Source organism: Loxodonta africana, chromosome 20 (assembly GCF_030014295.1).
Source record: "Loxodonta africana isolate mLoxAfr1 chromosome 20, mLoxAfr1.hap2, whole genome shotgun sequence".
Taxonomy (NCBI): Eukaryota; Metazoa; Chordata; class Mammalia; order Proboscidea; family Elephantidae; genus Loxodonta; species Loxodonta africana.
In genome coordinates, this window is record NC_087361.1 from 37,178,322 (window position 1) to 37,196,387 (window position 18,066).

The following is an 18,066-nucleotide window of genomic DNA, read 5'->3' on the forward strand; positions in this document are numbered from 1 at the left end:
CTCTTCTAAATATAAATTTAGGCTTATAGATCTCTGATATCAAGTTTAGATCTTTTCCCTTCAAAAGATTAGTCAAACTTAGATCTTTTCCTTTCAAAAGATAAGTATGCAGGTTGTTATTTCACCCTCAGAGGCCTCCATACCTTCACCTCGAAGGGTACCAGAGTAAACAATAAATGAAAAACTGACTTTATCAGAGCATATGCCATCTTCTAATAGTACCAATAAAATGTACTTGTTTTTAATTCCACTCAAGAAATGGCATATCGCATTCTCTAAGTTCTAGGAATTGGTGGGTTTTAAATATAGGTTATTTATTGTGGAATCCTTTCCTCTACAATTTTTATGAAAAAGGAAATAGTTTCTCAGTATGAAAGTTATTCAGCACAGTAATTTACAGAAGAGCAGTAATTTGCTAAATGATTTCCTAGTGAAATGGAAACATGACTATGCCTCCCCAAATGCTTCCCACCAGGTTTGTAATAATTTCAGGCAGGTGATCAGCTGGAGCCCCTCAACTGCAACTATAAAAAGAAAAGCAGGTCATTATCTTACGTTATGGAAATGAAAGCTATACAGAATTCAGTTTTGGTATTTGGAGGGTCGAGATTTTCCTCCACCTTGTTTCTTTTCATCCTGACATTAATAACATAGGGATTGTGCTATGGGTGGTTCTTCCAGCAGAGGTGATGAATTCACACTAACGCATCCACATTGTAAGTCATTCATTCCTTTGTTGTGGCCATGAACTAGATTAAAGCTAACTGACCTACCCAATTTCTGGGAACCATGACCTTTATTAGTATTGTACCATGGTCCAATCATCCGAGCTAACCAGGCAAGTAACGCATTGGAATAAGAAACAGTTTCATTCTAAAACTACAGACCTGCCATAAAATATGAGTACATCTTTTTATATCAAAATATTTTTGATAACATGTTAAGTTAAAAAATCAGGATACATAATTTATGTGTTCTTTTATTGTTCTGTGCTATTGAGTCAATTCTGACTCACAGTGACCCCAGGTGACAGGGTAGAACTGCCTCGATAGGGTTTTCTAGGCGGTAATCTTTACAGGAGCAGATGAGCAGGTATTTCTCCTATGGAGCTGCTGGGTGGGTTTGAACTTCCAACCTTTTGGTTGGCAGCTGAGCCCTTAACCATTGTGCAACCAGGGTTCCTATTTTTTTTAAAATTATGTAAAAACATATACATCTATGCAAAAAATTCACAAATTAAAGTATTATAAATTTACGTATATTTTCTATATTTCTCAGATTATATGTGTTATATCATTTTAATGAAAAAAGACAAAAAATAAAATGTTATAATTTTTTCAATAAATTCTCCAAATGACTTACAAATATCCCCAAAGCTGTACAGTTACAAGTCTGATTATTTTGAATAATTATTACGTAATTTGCAAAAAGCTCTCTCTTATTCCTGCCAGCTAACAGCAAGCCTAAGAGGAAGTCTAGATAGCAGCCCGACACAATTCTATTTTGTAATAAAAATCATATATCAAGGAGAAAGTTATTTAGAAAATATTTTATTATGAAGAACTAATGTAACTATTAAATATATTTCCATTTATTTCTCACCCAAATTTTTTTGGAATTGGAATTATATAAAGCCCATCATTCAACATTTTAAGATAGTCATCGATTTAGAAAAGAGTGGCATGGTAATTAAAACAGAAGACAACTAATATAATTATTCATAAAATAATTATATTGGAGTTGTGACATTTAATTAATTAAGTATAGGCAATCTCAATTACACTTAAAGTGAAGACAGCTTTAAGGAAATCAAACTAGATTCTTATTCTGGGAAAAGTTCTCATACTTGAAGGAGAGGCATCTGCCCTACAGTCATAGATTGGAAAGTTAAGTACATCTTAAAAATGAAAAATACTAGTTTCTGCTGAACTTGCCCAGATTTCTTTGTAAAATCTTCCAGATTTTAACTTTCCTGCTTTATTTGACTTAGGTGTGAAGCCTATGAGCCAAGTACAATGAGACAATATAATCTAGAGGACATAGGAAAATGCCTGGCTGAAATAAGTGCTCACAAAATGATTTTTTTTTTTAAATAAAAGAACATAACATTTAAATTAACTAAAGAGAACAGAACTAAAGAAGGCCAGATACCGACAGAGACTGGAGAAACCCTGAGAGTATGGCTCCCGGACATGCTTTCAGTTGAATAATGAAGTCACTTCTGAGGTTCACCAAAGACTGGACAGGTCCATAAAACACAAAGAGACTAAAGGGGCACAACAGCCCAGGGACAAGGACTAGAAGGCAGGAGGGGACAGGACATCTGGTAATAGGGAACCCAAAGTTTAGAAGGGAGAGTGTTGACATGTTGTTGGGTTGTTAACCAGTGTCATACAACAATATGTGTACTAGCTTTTTAATGAGAAACTAGTTTGTTCTGTAAACCTTTATCTAAATTACAATAAATAAAAAAAAAAAAGAAATCCAGGTAAGGAATTTTGTTGACATTCAAATAAAGATACTACTTGGCTCTAAGAACTTTTTTCCTCTAGTCTGGTGTCATCTCCATAGTGAAAAAACCAGGCATACCCATCTTAGAATGTATCAAACCTCATCCTCATGTTGTCACCCTATTTAAATCACTCAGACCCAAGAGTGACCATTATCCAGGTATCTGCGGCTCTAGTTACTCGTCCAGAGGCAGCATTTTTTACGGGAATAAAGTTTACTAGACAGTACAGCATAACTATCAGTTATTTCTGATTTAATCTTCAGCAGGTCTTTTAATTACCTAAATACTTTAATTTTCTATTTAGAGTGGTATTTGGAATTCATTTACTTTGAATACTAACGCGCTGTTTGGAAACACAACAAAACAAAGACAGTAAGTAATTCCTTCATGGAAAAACGGCCAGTTTCTGTTGTTCTTCTGAGGCCATGAGAGAATATGGAGTGGAAATGGCTCTCCCTGTTTTCTCGCCATCTTAAAATCATTTGTATCCTAGTGTATTAGTCTACCCTCTAGTGAGCTGTGCAGTGGGGAGATAGATTCACTTATAGCCATGGCATCCTCCACTGCACTGTGCTGGCTGCAGAGGCATACTCAGTCAAGGTCACAATAAGTCAACACCAATATGAACAACACTACTAGCTACTTGGAAACCCTGGTGGCATAGTGGTTAAGAACTATGGCTGCTAACCAAAAAGTTGGCAGTTCAAATCCACCAGGCGCTCCTTGAAAACCGTATGGGACGGTTCTACTCCATCCTATAGGGTCGCTATGGGTTGGAATCGACTCAACAGCAATAGGTTTGTTTTTTTGGGTTTTATTAGCTACTACTCTGCATAATCCAAACATAAACCCTGGTGGAAGGCTTTGGTTTCAGGAAATATTTACCCTCATTTGAGTTATTGTCATATTTGGCTATTTTGATAATGACCAAATAAGGTTAAAAACTCTCATTATATATTGTTTAATTAGGAGTCTTAGCAAATCAATTTCATGTTTTTTACAGTTAAATTAATTCTGTCTACTTGACATGGTTAAAATGTAATCCAATTTCACTACTTTAAAAATGACTATTACTTGAAAAAAATAAGGATATCCTACATATTATTCGTCTACCATTTACTTTTACCATTTAATATGTTTTGGACAGTTTTCAGATCAGTACTCTTAGAGCTCTACTTCATTCTCTCAAGGTTCTAACATCTTTATTATGTATTAATTTATTTAGAAAATTAATTATATTGATGAAAGTGTACATGGCTTTTAGTTTTTAACTGTTAACTACTAGCCTTTTTATGCATTTGCTTGATAGACTTTCTGGGAAAAATTCCAAGAACTGGAACTTCTGGATATAAAAGTACTGTATACACATTTTAAACTTTGGTAGTTTTTGAGATTATTACTTTCTAAAAATGTTATATTCATATATACTTTTGTACATACCCATACACAGTTAGTATATGTATAAAATAAATATCTTGACAACACATGGCAATGCTCACTGGAATGTTATAAGAATTTGTTTGTGAGAGGTGGGATTGCAGGGACGTTTACTTTTTTTAATCAGAAAAACAAAAAGTGGTTATTCGCAATTTGCAAATCTCCTCATTCTTCACTCAACATTTAGTCATTCTACAAGCATTTGTTAACCATTCACTGGATGCCAAGCAAGGCACCCTGGTGGTGCAGTGTTAAAGTGCTCAGCTGCTAATCGAAAGGTCGGTGGTTTGAACCCACAAGCCATTCTGAGGGACAAAGATGTGGCAGTCTGCTTCTATAAAGGTTTATAGTCTTGGAAACCCTATGGGGTAGTTCTGACCTGTCCTACAGGGTCACTGTGAGTCGGAATTGACTCAGTGGTGATGGGTTTGGTTATTTATTTTGGATGGAAAACACAGGAGTCCCTGGTTGGTGCAAAAGATTAAGCGCTTGACTACTAACCAGAAGGTGGTGACTTGAACCCACCCAGAGGTGCCTCAGAAGAAAGACCTCACGATCTGTTTCTGAAAGGTCACAGCCAAGAAAACCCCATAAAGAGCAGCTCTACTCTACAACACATGATGTCTCTATGAGTTGAAATTGAATCCATGGCAACTGGCTTGGTTTTTTGTTTTGAATGTAAAACACTGGCCTAGGGCCTTTGAAAATGGACAATGGTAATAGAGAACGCAGCCTTGTCTGGCAGGGTGACCATTACAAAGCCATGCCTAGAGCACAATCACAGGGCAACACAAAAACAAGTACAGGAGAGCCCTGTGAATACAGGCATTACAAGGGCCTCAGGTGACTGAGCTGAAAAACCGATGAACTCTCTTCTCTAGTGATTGTGCTCTGGTAGAAGAGTAAAAATGCTTATCTTTCACTTCACTGTGTTTTGTATAATACAGAATATGGCCTCTATCATAAATAAAATCTTAGCGGGTAAAAGCAAAAGGAAATCTGAAGACATTCAATTGCATAAAGTCAAACATTAATGACTAGACATAGACATTAAATACATATTTATAAATACCTAAAAGCAAAATGCAACTGTGCCTTCTCAACTTAGCATGTGCAGACAGCATATCTTTCTTCAAAAGCTGTAAATTTCTTGAGTCTAAATTCAAATTATTTGGCAAGTGGGTTGGAAACCTCAGGTACACATGTCAGGGGCTAGGACACCAGCCTACCCTGGCACGCTGTCAGGCCAACTGCTGGACTGCTGCTTGGCAAAGCTACAGATCTCTCCTACTGGCAGCTCATGTTCCAGGCTCCTGGCTGCGCCCTGCCATTTGTCCTGTACCGTTTTGGGCAGGTAGGCAGTCAGAAAGGCACAACTGGGGATGGTTGAGCAATGAGGAGCCGCTGTGACCACAGCTGGTGCCAACAGCCTGGCACACAACACACCTTTTCCCCTTCCTCTTCATTTGACACTGTAACCAAAGGTTGTGAGTATCTAAAATATACTGTGTACAGACCCTAGTAAAGTTTGCTTATCCTGTTACAGAAGTTTTTTTTTTTTTCCAGTTTAAGTTTTATTTATCCATGTGCTATAGGGAAAATGAAATATTCCCATCATTCCTTTCCCCAAGAACAGTAGTGTACATTCTCATAAACACACTTTTAAGACACATCAAGGGGCTTCTAAATGTGAGAAAAGAGAAACAAGTGCAGAACAAAGAAAAATATTTGCTATAAACAGCAGTTGACTATCTTATTCTGCATTTCTAACTAAGCAAGGCAAAGGGGTTTTGAAGGTTTAGTTTATGGAACAACACGCACACACACACACACATACACACACACATCCCTTATTCTCTCTTTTACTTGCTGGGAACATTTATTCAAAGTAAACAAACCAATTTTAAATTCAGATAATAGAGAAACCCTAACGGTGCACAAAATAAACACATTCTGCTCTTTTGCTCCTTCAAGAGCTGAGGTTCACCCCAATTTTTCTTCTCCCTCTAACCTCATTTAGATTCCCAGTTGAGGGAGTCAGTGACCTAATTTTGCTCAGTTCTAATGCCACATGGGAGCAAATGCAGAATATCTCTGTGCTGGCCTTGCCAGATTGGAGAACCTCCTCCAGAGGTAATCCTGTGATCGGCTCTAACACCACTCGCCAGCCCTTCTATCAGCTTGTTGGAGAGGCATCTTTACCTCCTGTCAAGCAGTGACCTACAAAGTTTAATCCGGTTTACATTTCCAAGGTCAAAGTGAGGCGAATGCTATCTATTTGGGCCTAAGAGAAAAATAAAATTGATTGCTCTAAGTGCTAGATACCTTTTTCCCATCCCATCCCAGGTCCTCTTGATCCCTCTTGATGCGTTAAAAAACTCACACGAGCCTTGTGGTCTTTTCTACATTACGTCAAACTTCTAACTCTTATCCTCAGCACAGGTGCCTGCTCTGCACAATTTTTTGTGTTGAATAATCAGCAAAGCCAAGCTCTCCAAGTTCCCAGCCTAACAGGCAGCAAGGCTCTAAAGCGGGGAAATTCATTGACATTCCTCGAACAACTGACATTATTCAATGATCAAAATAAAATGCGTACACAGAATTATGGCTTCTTTGTATGCCTCATCCCCACCCCACCCCCCAAAAAAGCCCACTATTTTTAACCTATGACTGTGACATGCATTTGTTTTTAATAATGTGTTAGCTTTGTATAAGCATATATTCAAGGTACATGGAGGTTGTGCATTTAATCTTTGGTTGTAGACGATATGATTCACAGAGAAGAGAAGAGATAAAAATAAGCATGCAGCAGTACGGGGCCGAATCATCAGGACTCGCCATCTTATCACCAAATGGCAGTCATTCTTCTTTATTCTCCAGCAAAGCAGTTTCATGTAAGATAAATCGCTTTCAGTCAGAATAGCCTAACACGCAGTGCGCATCTTTTTGATGTGTGTATTCTAATACTACTTTAGACTGTGAGATTAAAATAAGAAAAATCTCAGGAAAGTGTATTGACAACAAACACTGGTCAAATCTGCATCATTTCCATTTTTCATCACCCAGAATCTGGCTCTGTGTGGGTATGTGTGTACACCACTGGCTATTATTAAGCAATCAACTTCTAGTGACCTTCAAGTACAATCTCCTGAAGTTTTATAAGGGGGAATAACATGCAGAGGTTGCGGGTGGGATTGTCCTTTTTTAATATCAACCACTGAAAGTCACTTCATGCTTTTGAGGTATTATGTTTTGTTTCAGAGAAAAGGGCATAGTAGAAAGTGTTTCTAATAGATTTAGGAGACTGGGTTCTAGATATACGACCTTGGGAGAGCCACTAGGATACTCTGGTTTTAGTTCCCCCATGTTGCAAAGGAAGAATTTGGGTCAGATGGTTTATAAAGTCACATCCAGGTCTAATACTATATGATCTACAAAACATTATTATTTTCTTAATAGAAAAAGTAGATAGGTGATGAGGGAGGTGGAATGAAGAGATGATGTGAACACAAGCATTTGGCACTGGACCAGTGGGTCCCTGCTTGCCACTGGTTTGTGGCTGAAAGCCCTGCTTGCAGAGGAGCCTTTCAGGCCTTTTCCACCCTGTTGCAAGGCAGTCACAATAGTCTACACTTCCCAGGGGCTCATACTGCTGCATTCTCACTTCAATATTAACTTCCATTTTCTGAGATGAAAACCGAAGTGCAGCCCTTCAGAAAATTGGCAAAGTGGAGCAAACCTCAATTTTCAAATATGCATTTTTGTTCCCATATTTACTAGTTTTCATATGTAGAAGAAAGAACTAGCAGACTGACTTTGATTCAAACCCCGGCTCTACTACTTATCTAGCTGTTTGACTTCTTTGCAATTTACCTCTGAAATAATTCCTCATCTGTAAAACGGGCAAAATTGGCTTGCTGACTTTGGACATATCATCAAGAAGGACTTATCACTAGAAAAGGACATCATGTTTGGTAAAATAGTTGTTGTTAGGTGCTGTCAAGTGGGCTCTGACTTATAGCGACCCTAGGTGCCACAGAATGGAACACTGTCTGGTCCTGCGCGGTGCTCGCAATTGTTATGCTTGAGCCCATTGTTGCAGCCGCTGTGTCAGTCCGTCTCATTGAGGGTCTTTCTCTTTTCCTCTGACCCTCCACTTTACAGAGCTGTTGTCCTTCTCCAGGGACTGATCCCTGTTTGGTAAAGTAGAGGGTCAGTGAAAAGAAGGGAAACCCTCAAAGATGGATCGGCACTATAGCCACAACAATGGAATCAAACAGAGCAACAATCACGAAGATGGCACAGAACAAGGCAAGGTCCCTTTCAGTTATATATAAGGTGGCCGTGGGTCAGAACCTGCTCGCTGGCAACTAACAACTACTACATGATGTTATAGTAGGAAAGCAATTATTTATAAGTGTTAAAAAAATGTTCCCTCTTCTCTCTCCTTCTACTTCAATCTGAAATTCTTTAGGAGAGTATTGGCAATGACACTGAACATCGTCCACCAAGGAGCTCCAAGAAACCCACAGAATCTATTTTTTGACTAAACAGTATATAGTGAGGAACCATGTCTTGGAGTGACAAGATGTGAAGGATACTGCCTCGTTTACCTGGAAAATATTGCCACATCAATTTACACTGATAACTTTTGTTTTGGATTGTACAGTTGAGCAAATTGTCTGCTTTCTCAAGTTTGACCTTTGTCTGCCTCTGTGATTCCAACTTCCTCTCTTCTTCATCTTCCAGCCTCTACAATGTCAAAGAATTCATTTAAAAACCTAGGCATAAGGGCGAAATCGGTTCTACTGGTGTAAATTTTTCACGCATGTGAAAAATTTATCCTTTGAAAAGGATAAAGTTCTATGTAAATGCAAGATGGCAAGTAAAAAGAAAGTAAGGAGCACCTTTTAAAAAATGGGTATTAATCCCCACTAGATAAAGGCCAGTATAGAATAAATATGTTCTATGCATCTATGCTCACTTTATGGAACTTAAGAGAGAGGGTATGGGGGAGCCCATGAACTGGCAGGCAGGAGTCTTCTTCGCTCCCACCTGGGCTGTGCTTGTGTTAGGAAGTAGAGCACAGTATCACAAAAACTGGATTGAAATCCAAGCTCTAGAGTTCACTAAGCATGAGAGCTTGTACAAGTTACTTATCTTGTAGGTTTTTCATCATAAAAAATGGGACAGCAATATCTATCTCACAGGGCCATGGTGAACAGTGAACAAGGTAATAAATATAAAGTACTTGGTCCAAAGTTTCATCCATAAAATGTGTTTGAAAAAGGTAGTTACTAGTTGTTATTACTACTACTTTTGAAAGAGGTTAGATTATGATGATCTAAATTCTTTTTCAACTTTAAAATTAGTCCATCCTCTTTTACTTTTTTCACATAAAATACTTTTTGCAGAGTTTGGCACCCCTTGAGCTGAGGGTTTTGGGGCCTGACCAGATTCTTTAAGAAGGGTGTTCTGGAAGTGCAATTGTAAAAATAAACACCATCCTGTCTTTACAAACCCAGTTGGCATAGCCAGTATTCTGCCATCAGTGAATCTGCACATATTATTCCATCTTCAGTTCATACTTACAGAGAACCATCTCAGATAATAAAAGTGAGTGCGAATATTTTTGCAAGCTATTCTAACATTTTTTTTTATTCTAACATTTTGAAAGAGTACTATAAACATGTAGAAGATGTGACTGTATGAGAATGAAATGAATTTTCCTGTGTGCAGTGAAGGCTCATTAGCTTAGAGTCATGCTCTGTATTGTTTTAAAGAAGCCATGTATGACATTTCTCACTAATGGCTCATACTGTCACTAAATACTTGTCTTTAACTCCCCCAGCCTTTGGGAATGCAGGCATCTTCTCGCATGTAAATTAATAGCTCTGCAGAGTCAAAATGAAATACCCAGAAAAGTCCTTTGATTTCCTAAGAGCCCAATACAGAGAAAAGGTTCCTCTTCTTAATTATAGATTTGACTAGAGTTAGTGTTTCAAAATTGATATGAAAATGCTTATTTTATGAGAAATAATGCTTTATATAATATTCAGTAAATAAAACTAGGGCCGTGTTTTTAAAGATATTACTATTTACTTCAAACTGTGATTATCACCTAGGGAGACAGGTGGGTACACAGACTTACTTTCTTCATCGAGGAGATTTTCAGCAGCTGATAGTAACCTCATCCTGTCTTCTGGGTTTTCGATTTTTAATTCAATGAGATGACTCTCTTTTATATCCTTTAAGTCTTCTAGAGTCTCATAACCATTGAGCAAGAGTGTTGAGGTATATTCCTATTGATGAAAAAAAAATATGTATAATATAATCTAGTCAGAGTCAAATATTTTAGTTTTCTTTAGATTTAAAGAAAGTGCACAAATGTATATGAAAACAAAAGTGCAGATAGACTTTTGATTAACTTTATTTGTACTGGTTTTTGACACATGAACTCTAAGCCATTTTAAAAAGGGGTATGTTACATGGTCTTTTCCTTTTGAAGGAGAAATATGAAGAAGAAATAATTACCTTTTGTTATACAATGCTAAATGATGGATCAATTAAATGGCTCACCATTCATCCCACTTGGCACGTTTTCACTTCTCAACTAGCTAAATTGACAGAGCTAGTTATTTTTAAGTCTATCAATAAAATGCCTCTAACAATAAAGCATATTATGGCAATATTTCTGAATCTATATCTCATCTTATTAACTTGATTGTAAAAACATCTATTCTCATTAACATTTTGGGGTATGTTTAAAAATGATTTTGAAGCAGATACAATTCTACATGGAAATTATTTTAAGCATTTTGGTCAAAAAAGACCAGGCTTACTGGCCTTATAGAGACTGGGGAAACTCTGAGAGTACGGCCCCCGGGCACCCTTTTAGCTCAGTACTGAATTCACCCCCGAGGTTCACCCATAAGCCGAAGATTAGACAGGCCCATAAAATAAAACAAAAAGAGACTAAGCGGGCACAACAGCCCAGGGACAAGACTAGAAGTCAGGAGGGGACGGGAAAGCTGGTAACAGAGAACCCAAGGTTGAAAAGGGAGAGTGTTGACATGTCATGGGGTTGTGAACCAATGTCAAAAAACAATATGTATACTGTTAAATGAGAAATTAGTCCTGTAAACCTTCACCTAAAGTACAATAAAAAAAAAAATGTAAAAAAAATTCTTAATTAAGCATTTTGGTTGAAAGACATTATATAAACCTAAGTAATCTCAGACTAATTAAAAGCTTTTATTAAGCACAAAAGCACTATAGTTGGGAAAAGTATTGTTTTCTTTTCTGATCATATATATTTTGGTCATCAATATATATTTGTTTAAAAAACATAGGCTTTGGATTTCGAAGTCTGCATGTTATTTTTTTATCCTCTGTTCTCTCTAACAGGATAAAAATGTAAAGTTGAACGCTTTTTCAGCTTCTTCAAAAATTCCTCCCACTTTACTTGATCACAATTTCAATATCCTTATTTTTGTTATTAAAATTGGAGAGGAGGAAGTCTAAAAGTTTTAAGCAATCAGGAAGAACTTATTACCAGACCCTCATTTTTTTTTTTTTTTTCACTAAAAATAACAACACAAAAACAGAAGATGTGGTGATTCTTTTAGAAATAATGTATTCTGAAAGGAACACTGACTTGGAAGAAAGAAAACCAAAATTGCCATCCATAAACATTTTATTGTGGGTTGTTGGGTAAGTCACTTAATTTCCTTCAACCCTGGTTTTATTACAGTTCACAGAATAAGCAGCAGAGGTAGGATTCAAATCTGTACTTCCACCAAGGAATGTCTCATTTCGGGGGCACTAGGGAAACCCTGGTGGCATAGTGGTTAAGTGCTACAGCTCCTAACTTAAAGGTCAGTAGTTCGAGCCCACCAGGCGCTCCTTGGAAACCATATGCGGCAGTTCTACTCTGTCTCATAGGGTTGCTATGAGTTGGAATCAACTTGATGGCAATCAGTATGTACCCGTACGTATGGGTAATAGTAAGACTAGGAGGCTTAGAGAGCGTCTGTAGGCAGAAACATAACTACATAATTTAGAAAAACAAAAAGTTTACTTGGCTTGATGAATTTTGAAAACTATCAAAGCACTTCCGAATTAATTTTAGAAATGAATTGGGATGTAGTAAATTAAGTGAGACTAAGTGTATTGCAGGTATACACCATTTAACAAGGTACGTATTTTCTCAAAAAAAATTACTAATATAGCGAGGAAGAAATATTTACATTATAAACAACACAGTTTTCTTATCACAATAATTTTGGGTCTTACGATCACTATTTTCCAACAATTACTTTTAAAACTATTATATTTAGTTATTTCCTCTCAACTTTTTGATCTCTGCCCTATAGAAAATACAGCTTGTTTTATTTTTTCCTCCTTTCACTTCACTGGACTTCTATCTTTACTCTTCATGCTCTTTTTATCATTCGCATTTACGCATATTCTTTGGGTCTTTTATCCTCCTAGGTATTTTTCATTTTTCACTGCACTTTCTCAACATTAATCTCCACTGTCACTGCTCAGAACCATTAGGGTTTAGTCCAAAGGATGTTATATCAAGACCTGTCCTTGCCTAATAAAGTAATAAAGGAGAAATAAGAACTGTTCTTAGAAAACCCATTTTCCTTTGCTGTAAGCCTTGTATTTTTTCACTCTAAAATAACTCAAATCCAGCGCCGTCGAGTCAATTCCGACTCATAGCAACCCTGTAGGACAGAGTAGAACTGCCCCATAGAGTTTCCAAGGAGCACCTGGCAGATTCGAACTGCCGACTCTGGTTAGCATCCGTAGCACTTAACCACTACGCCACCAGGGTTTCCACTTTTAACTACACTATACAAATACTGAATTAAATGAGAAACACAAACGTTAATTCAAATTACGTACCTGAAGCAATCTGCAGAAATTATGTTTTTTGTTATAAGTTAAAATTTTCATGATTCCATAATAATTGTGAAATTTGAAAAAAAATTGTAAAGCCAATAATAGTGCTACTTGCAGCTTGCCATAGTGACTAGGGCTGAACTACAAACTCCTATTTGATTAAAAAATTGCTCATAGATTCTCTCTCTTCTAAATTATGCCATCCACATGCAACCCAACTGAACAGACCAAACAGACCCTGGGTTTGCTTACCTGAAGGTGAATCCGCTCTAAGAACTCCTGCAGAGTCTTTGTTTTTTCCCTCTTACTCCTTCTGTGTGACTTTATTTTCTTGGGGACAACCTCCTCTTCTGAGATGACATCCACGTAAATAAATTTAAAATTTCCCACCTTGTTGTTCAACATTCCTGTCCACATTCCCATTGGTGTTTTGCAGATAATGTCTATAATGTCTCCTTTCTAAAGGAAAAGAAAGATCCAAATCCGATTTCAGAGAACCCTGGTGCTTTGACAATTGTTAGAATTTCTATGATTCCATTCATAGAAAGGAGCCCTGGTGGCAAAGTAGTTAAGAACGTGGCTGCTAACCAAAAGGCCAGCATTTCAAATCCACCAGCCATTCCTTTGAAACCCTATGAGTTCTACTTTGTCCTATAGGGTTGCTATGAGTTGGGATCGACTTGACAGGAACAGATTTATTCATAGAAAATTGGAATAATGAGGGGATTATACTAAAGAATTTCAGGGTTAAAAAAAATAAAACTAAGAAGAAACACTCTTAAATGGAAATAATTTACTACTAATGATGAAGAATTCAACATGCTTGAAGAAAAGCTCCTAAATATGCTTGATGACACATTTATGTTTGTGTCATCATATCAGCTTTTCAACTTATATTTATTTGTAGAGCACAATGTAATTTACAAAGCACTTTTGCATGTACTAGTTCATTTTATGCTTACGACAAACCTGTGACATTTATGCATATGTATATATATATATAATATATATATATATATGAGGCATCATGATTATTATTTTAAGTATTACAATAAAAGAAACATGAACATTAAATGACATCGCCAAAATTTACAGGAAGTTAATGGCAGAACCAAAGCTCAAGACCAACTCTTCTGAATAGAAACATGATGCTCTTTTCACCCATACTGTCTGAGCAATGGGAACCCTGGTGGCCTAGTGGTTAAGAGCTACGGCTGCTAACCAAAAGGTCTACAGTTCAAATCCACCAGGCTCTCCTTGGAAACTCTATGGGGCAGTTCTACTATGTCCTATAGGGTCGCTATGAGTCAGAATAGACTTGATGGCAATGGGTATGGTTTGGTTTTGTCTAAGCCATATATGTAGCAAAGCTGAAGACATCATTCCTTGAGGGGCTTCCTAATTGGGAAAAGGGAAGAGAGAGGAATCTATCACTCTGCTCATGCTTCTTTTTGATCTGAAAAAAATTAATCTACAATATAAATTAAATCCATCTAAAGTATTTCATTCATATAAAATAATGAAATTGTTCAGAACTCACCAAATGTGTAAGAAAAGCATGCGTGTACCAATTATGTTACATAGTTCTTATTCTAGAGAAGATAACATTTAAGTTGAGCTCTGCAGCCAAGTTTTAGTTGAAGTATGAATGGAGCACATTGGGATGAACAAATGGGATTGGTCTTTTTCTTTATTCATGTCAAGGACCCTAATCGGCTAATAACTGCTAGATATTGGCAAGAGTAGAAAACCACATTGGGGCAGTTCTTTGTAAAGAAAATTGATTTCTAAGCAAATACTCCTTTGAGTCTTATAACTTCCTGCCTCCAGAGATGACATTACAGAGTGTAGTGTTTTTGGCACTGCTAAGGGACTACTCTCAAACAAACAAAGCCATAAGTTTGCTATTAAGAATATATATTTTCCTGCTACTCCATAAATGTGTGTTCTTCAATCTAAAATACAAATTTTATTTGTAATATTAGAATTCAGTACGATTGAAAGATCTGGTCTTTCTGATGTATGATCATCTGCCTTTCTGGCCCTGTGAGCTGTTATTTTGAGTCTTACTGCCTTAAATTATAAGGAGTCAAATCCTATGCTAGATGGCTTCAGCTAGGCAGTGGGGAAAATCCCCTAAAAGATCTACAGGGAGTTTCTAGGCATGGCATCCCTTTGGTGCATTTTTCCTGTTATCTTTTAAGCTCATAAAAAGTACACATTCTAGGAAGGCCCACAGGTGGCCAAGCAAAGACAAAGACCCGGTTTTATTCTGGATAAGACCCTTGATAGAAACAGTAGTTTCAATCCTCAGTGGTAACTGCAGGATTCTTATTGTGTCCTATAATACCAGTAACCATTTGCTGTGGAGTAAATTCCGACTCATGGTAATTTCATGTATATTAGTGTAGAACTGTGCTGGAGCACATCGGGTTTTCAGTGGCTGATTTTTCAGAAGTAGACCACTGGGCCTTTCTTCTGAGGTACTTCTAGGTGGACTGGAACCTCCAACCTTTTGGTAAGAAGCTGAGTACATTAACTGCACCACTGAGAGACTCCTATAAAAAGCTCCACAAAAATCACCTGAGGCAGGACCAATGGTAGTGCACGGTATTGTAGGGAAGGTGGCAGGCTAACCTGTGTCAAATGTGTTTAGTGTGTACTTTTCTACTGCCCTTCCACCTGTGTTGGTTACTAGGCTATGAGAACACTTTCCCTAGGTCTTGAACTTGGACTTCAAATCATTTCATACAAACAAGTAAGGAGCTAAGTGAAGGGAACAAGTTCCTAATTCTCCGAGCTGAGCTTACTCTGATTTGATAGCATATTAGGGATAAATGGAAGAGTTGAGTGCCTTGAGTGTTAGGTAATAAAAACATCCATAACTTATTGTCGTTATTAGTTAACACAGGTTAACTAATTTTACAATTTATGTTCTTTTAAGTGTAGAATATTGTGATATTAAATGGAAAAAATTAACATCTACAATATATTTCTTCTATTGGTACTATTGTTGCCAGACCATCACAATCCTTTCAAGTTGCAACCCCTGAATGAAATTCTTTGATGTGCTGATCCTTTTGCCACTCAGATTGTATAGACAAATGAACATCTTAAGCCTCCTAAAAGGGCCCAAGGAGTCCTGGTGGCACAGTGGTTAAGAGATTGGCTGCTAACAAAAAAAGTCAGCCACAGCCACTCCTTGGAAACTCTATGGGACAGTTCTACTCTGACCTATAGGGTCACTATGACTTGGAATCGACTAGACGGCAATGGGTTTTAAAGGTCCAAAGATAGTGTAATTGCAGTGTATTAAATATAGTGTGTAAAGGTGTGAGAAATAACTAAAACTCTATAGAGATAAAGGAAAGTCTGACGTCCCTTAATGGGTTTCTTTGATTTTACTTTAAAAACTATTAGCATATATCCTCCTGTGCAGAGGAGGTGACAGAGAAGTACAAATATTTCTGAACCTCCTCCGTGACTATCCTCTGCTCAAATGTTTGGCCTACTGAGGACTTAGAAAATTTGGGTGGTACTAAATGGTCCAATGTTTCCAAAAGAAAGGATGACTCAGACTTGAGACCGCATTAAGTAAATTTATTGAAAGAAGCTCACATGAACCACATATGTGCCTGACCATTCCAGCAGACCTTTAGTGGGAATGGTATAGCTACTTCTAAATAGTGCTGGATTATAAGGCAGCATAAACCAAAACCAAAACCAAATCCCTTGCCATTGAGTCAATGCCAACTCATAGTGACTCTATAGGACATAATAGAAATGCCCCATAGGGTTTCTTAGGCTATAATGTTTATGCTAACCAAAATGTTGGCAGTTGGAATCCATCAGCTGCTTCTCAGAAACTTATGGGGCAGTTCCACTCTGTCCTATAGGGTCGCTGTGTGTTGGAATTGACTCAAATGCAATGAGTTTGGTTTTTGGTTTTGGAATCTTTACAGAAGCTGGCTGCTGCATCTTCCTCCCACAGAACAGCTGGTGGGTTCTAACTGATGATCTTTAGGTTTGCAACTGAGAGTTTAACCACTGTTCCCTCAGGGCTTCTTATAAAGCAGGATACCAAACCAAAAACTAAATCCATTGTCATCGAGTTGATTCCAACTCATTGTGACCTTGTAGGAAAGAGTAAAACTGCCCCATAGGGTTGCCAAGGCTGTAACTCTTCATGGAAGCAGACTGCCACATCTTTCTTCCACAGAATGGCTGGTGCATTCAAACTGCCCACCCTTCCATTAGCAGCCAACAGCTTAACCACTGCACCACCAGGGCTTTTCATAAAGCAGCATAAAACCCATTCCCATTGCCATCAAGTGGATTCCAACTCACAGTAACCCTATAGGACAGAATAGAGCTGCCCCATAGGGTTTCCAAGGAGTACCTGGTAGATTCGAACTGTTGATCTTTTGATTAACAGCCATAGCTCTTAACCACTGCGCCACCGGGGTTTCCATAAAGCAGCATACCACAATGTAATTCAAAGATAGGATTTGTAATTACAAATTCATCCCTTAGGAGATGGGGGATGGTGGGCAAGTGGCAAATACTCTGATCGTGTTTTCTTCTCTAGGAAGTGATGCTAACCTCATGCACCCCGTAGGCTTATGGTGCAAGCATTAAGTGAGATAACATAAAGAAACACACTCAGTGCAAAGTGGAGTTTGAATGTGTTGATTGAATCTGAATAGAAGGCAGAGAGCTTTCTCATATGAGAGGATTTCGTAGGCAGAACTCTAAGATGTCCCCCACCCCTCCCAGTTACTTATACTTGATGTGCACACCCTGTGTCATCCCATCCTTTTGAGTGTGGTGGGACTATGAATATGATGGATTTCACACTCATGATTATATGACCCAAGTTAGCTGATTTTCAGTTAATTAAAAGGGAAATTATTTGAGTGGGTTTGACTCAATCGATTGGAGCCCTTAAAAAGAAAAAGATTTGAGGCATCAGTGAGCTGGTCTTTTGCTAGCCTGAAAGAGTTAACTGCCATGTTGTGGAGAGGGTCATGACCTTGGGAACTGAGAGTGGTCCCCAGATGATGTCCAGCAACAGAGCAGGGACCTCAGTCCAACAACCACAAGGAACTGAATTCTGTCAACAAACAGTGAGCTTAGAAGAGGACCCTGAGCCTCATGGGAGTTCACAGCCATGGCTGGCACTTTGATGTCAGCCTGGTGAGACCTTT

General features: G+C 37.8%; 1 protein-coding gene across 1 annotated transcript in view; it reads right to left on the minus strand.

Annotated features, from left to right (window-relative positions):
- Positions 1–18,066, minus strand: part of SAMSN1 (SAM domain, SH3 domain and nuclear localization signals 1) — a 59,982-nt gene that overhangs the window by 4,311 nt on the left and 37,605 nt on the right. Inside the window, exons 6-7 of the mRNA XM_010590359.3 lie at positions 13,112–13,318; positions 10,101–10,251 (exon numbers count right to left, since the gene is read on the minus strand). Of these exons, the coding sequence (XP_010588661.1) occupies positions 10,101–10,251; positions 13,112–13,318 (358 nt within the window). The remainder of the gene's footprint in view (positions 1–10,100; positions 10,252–13,111; positions 13,319–18,066) is intronic.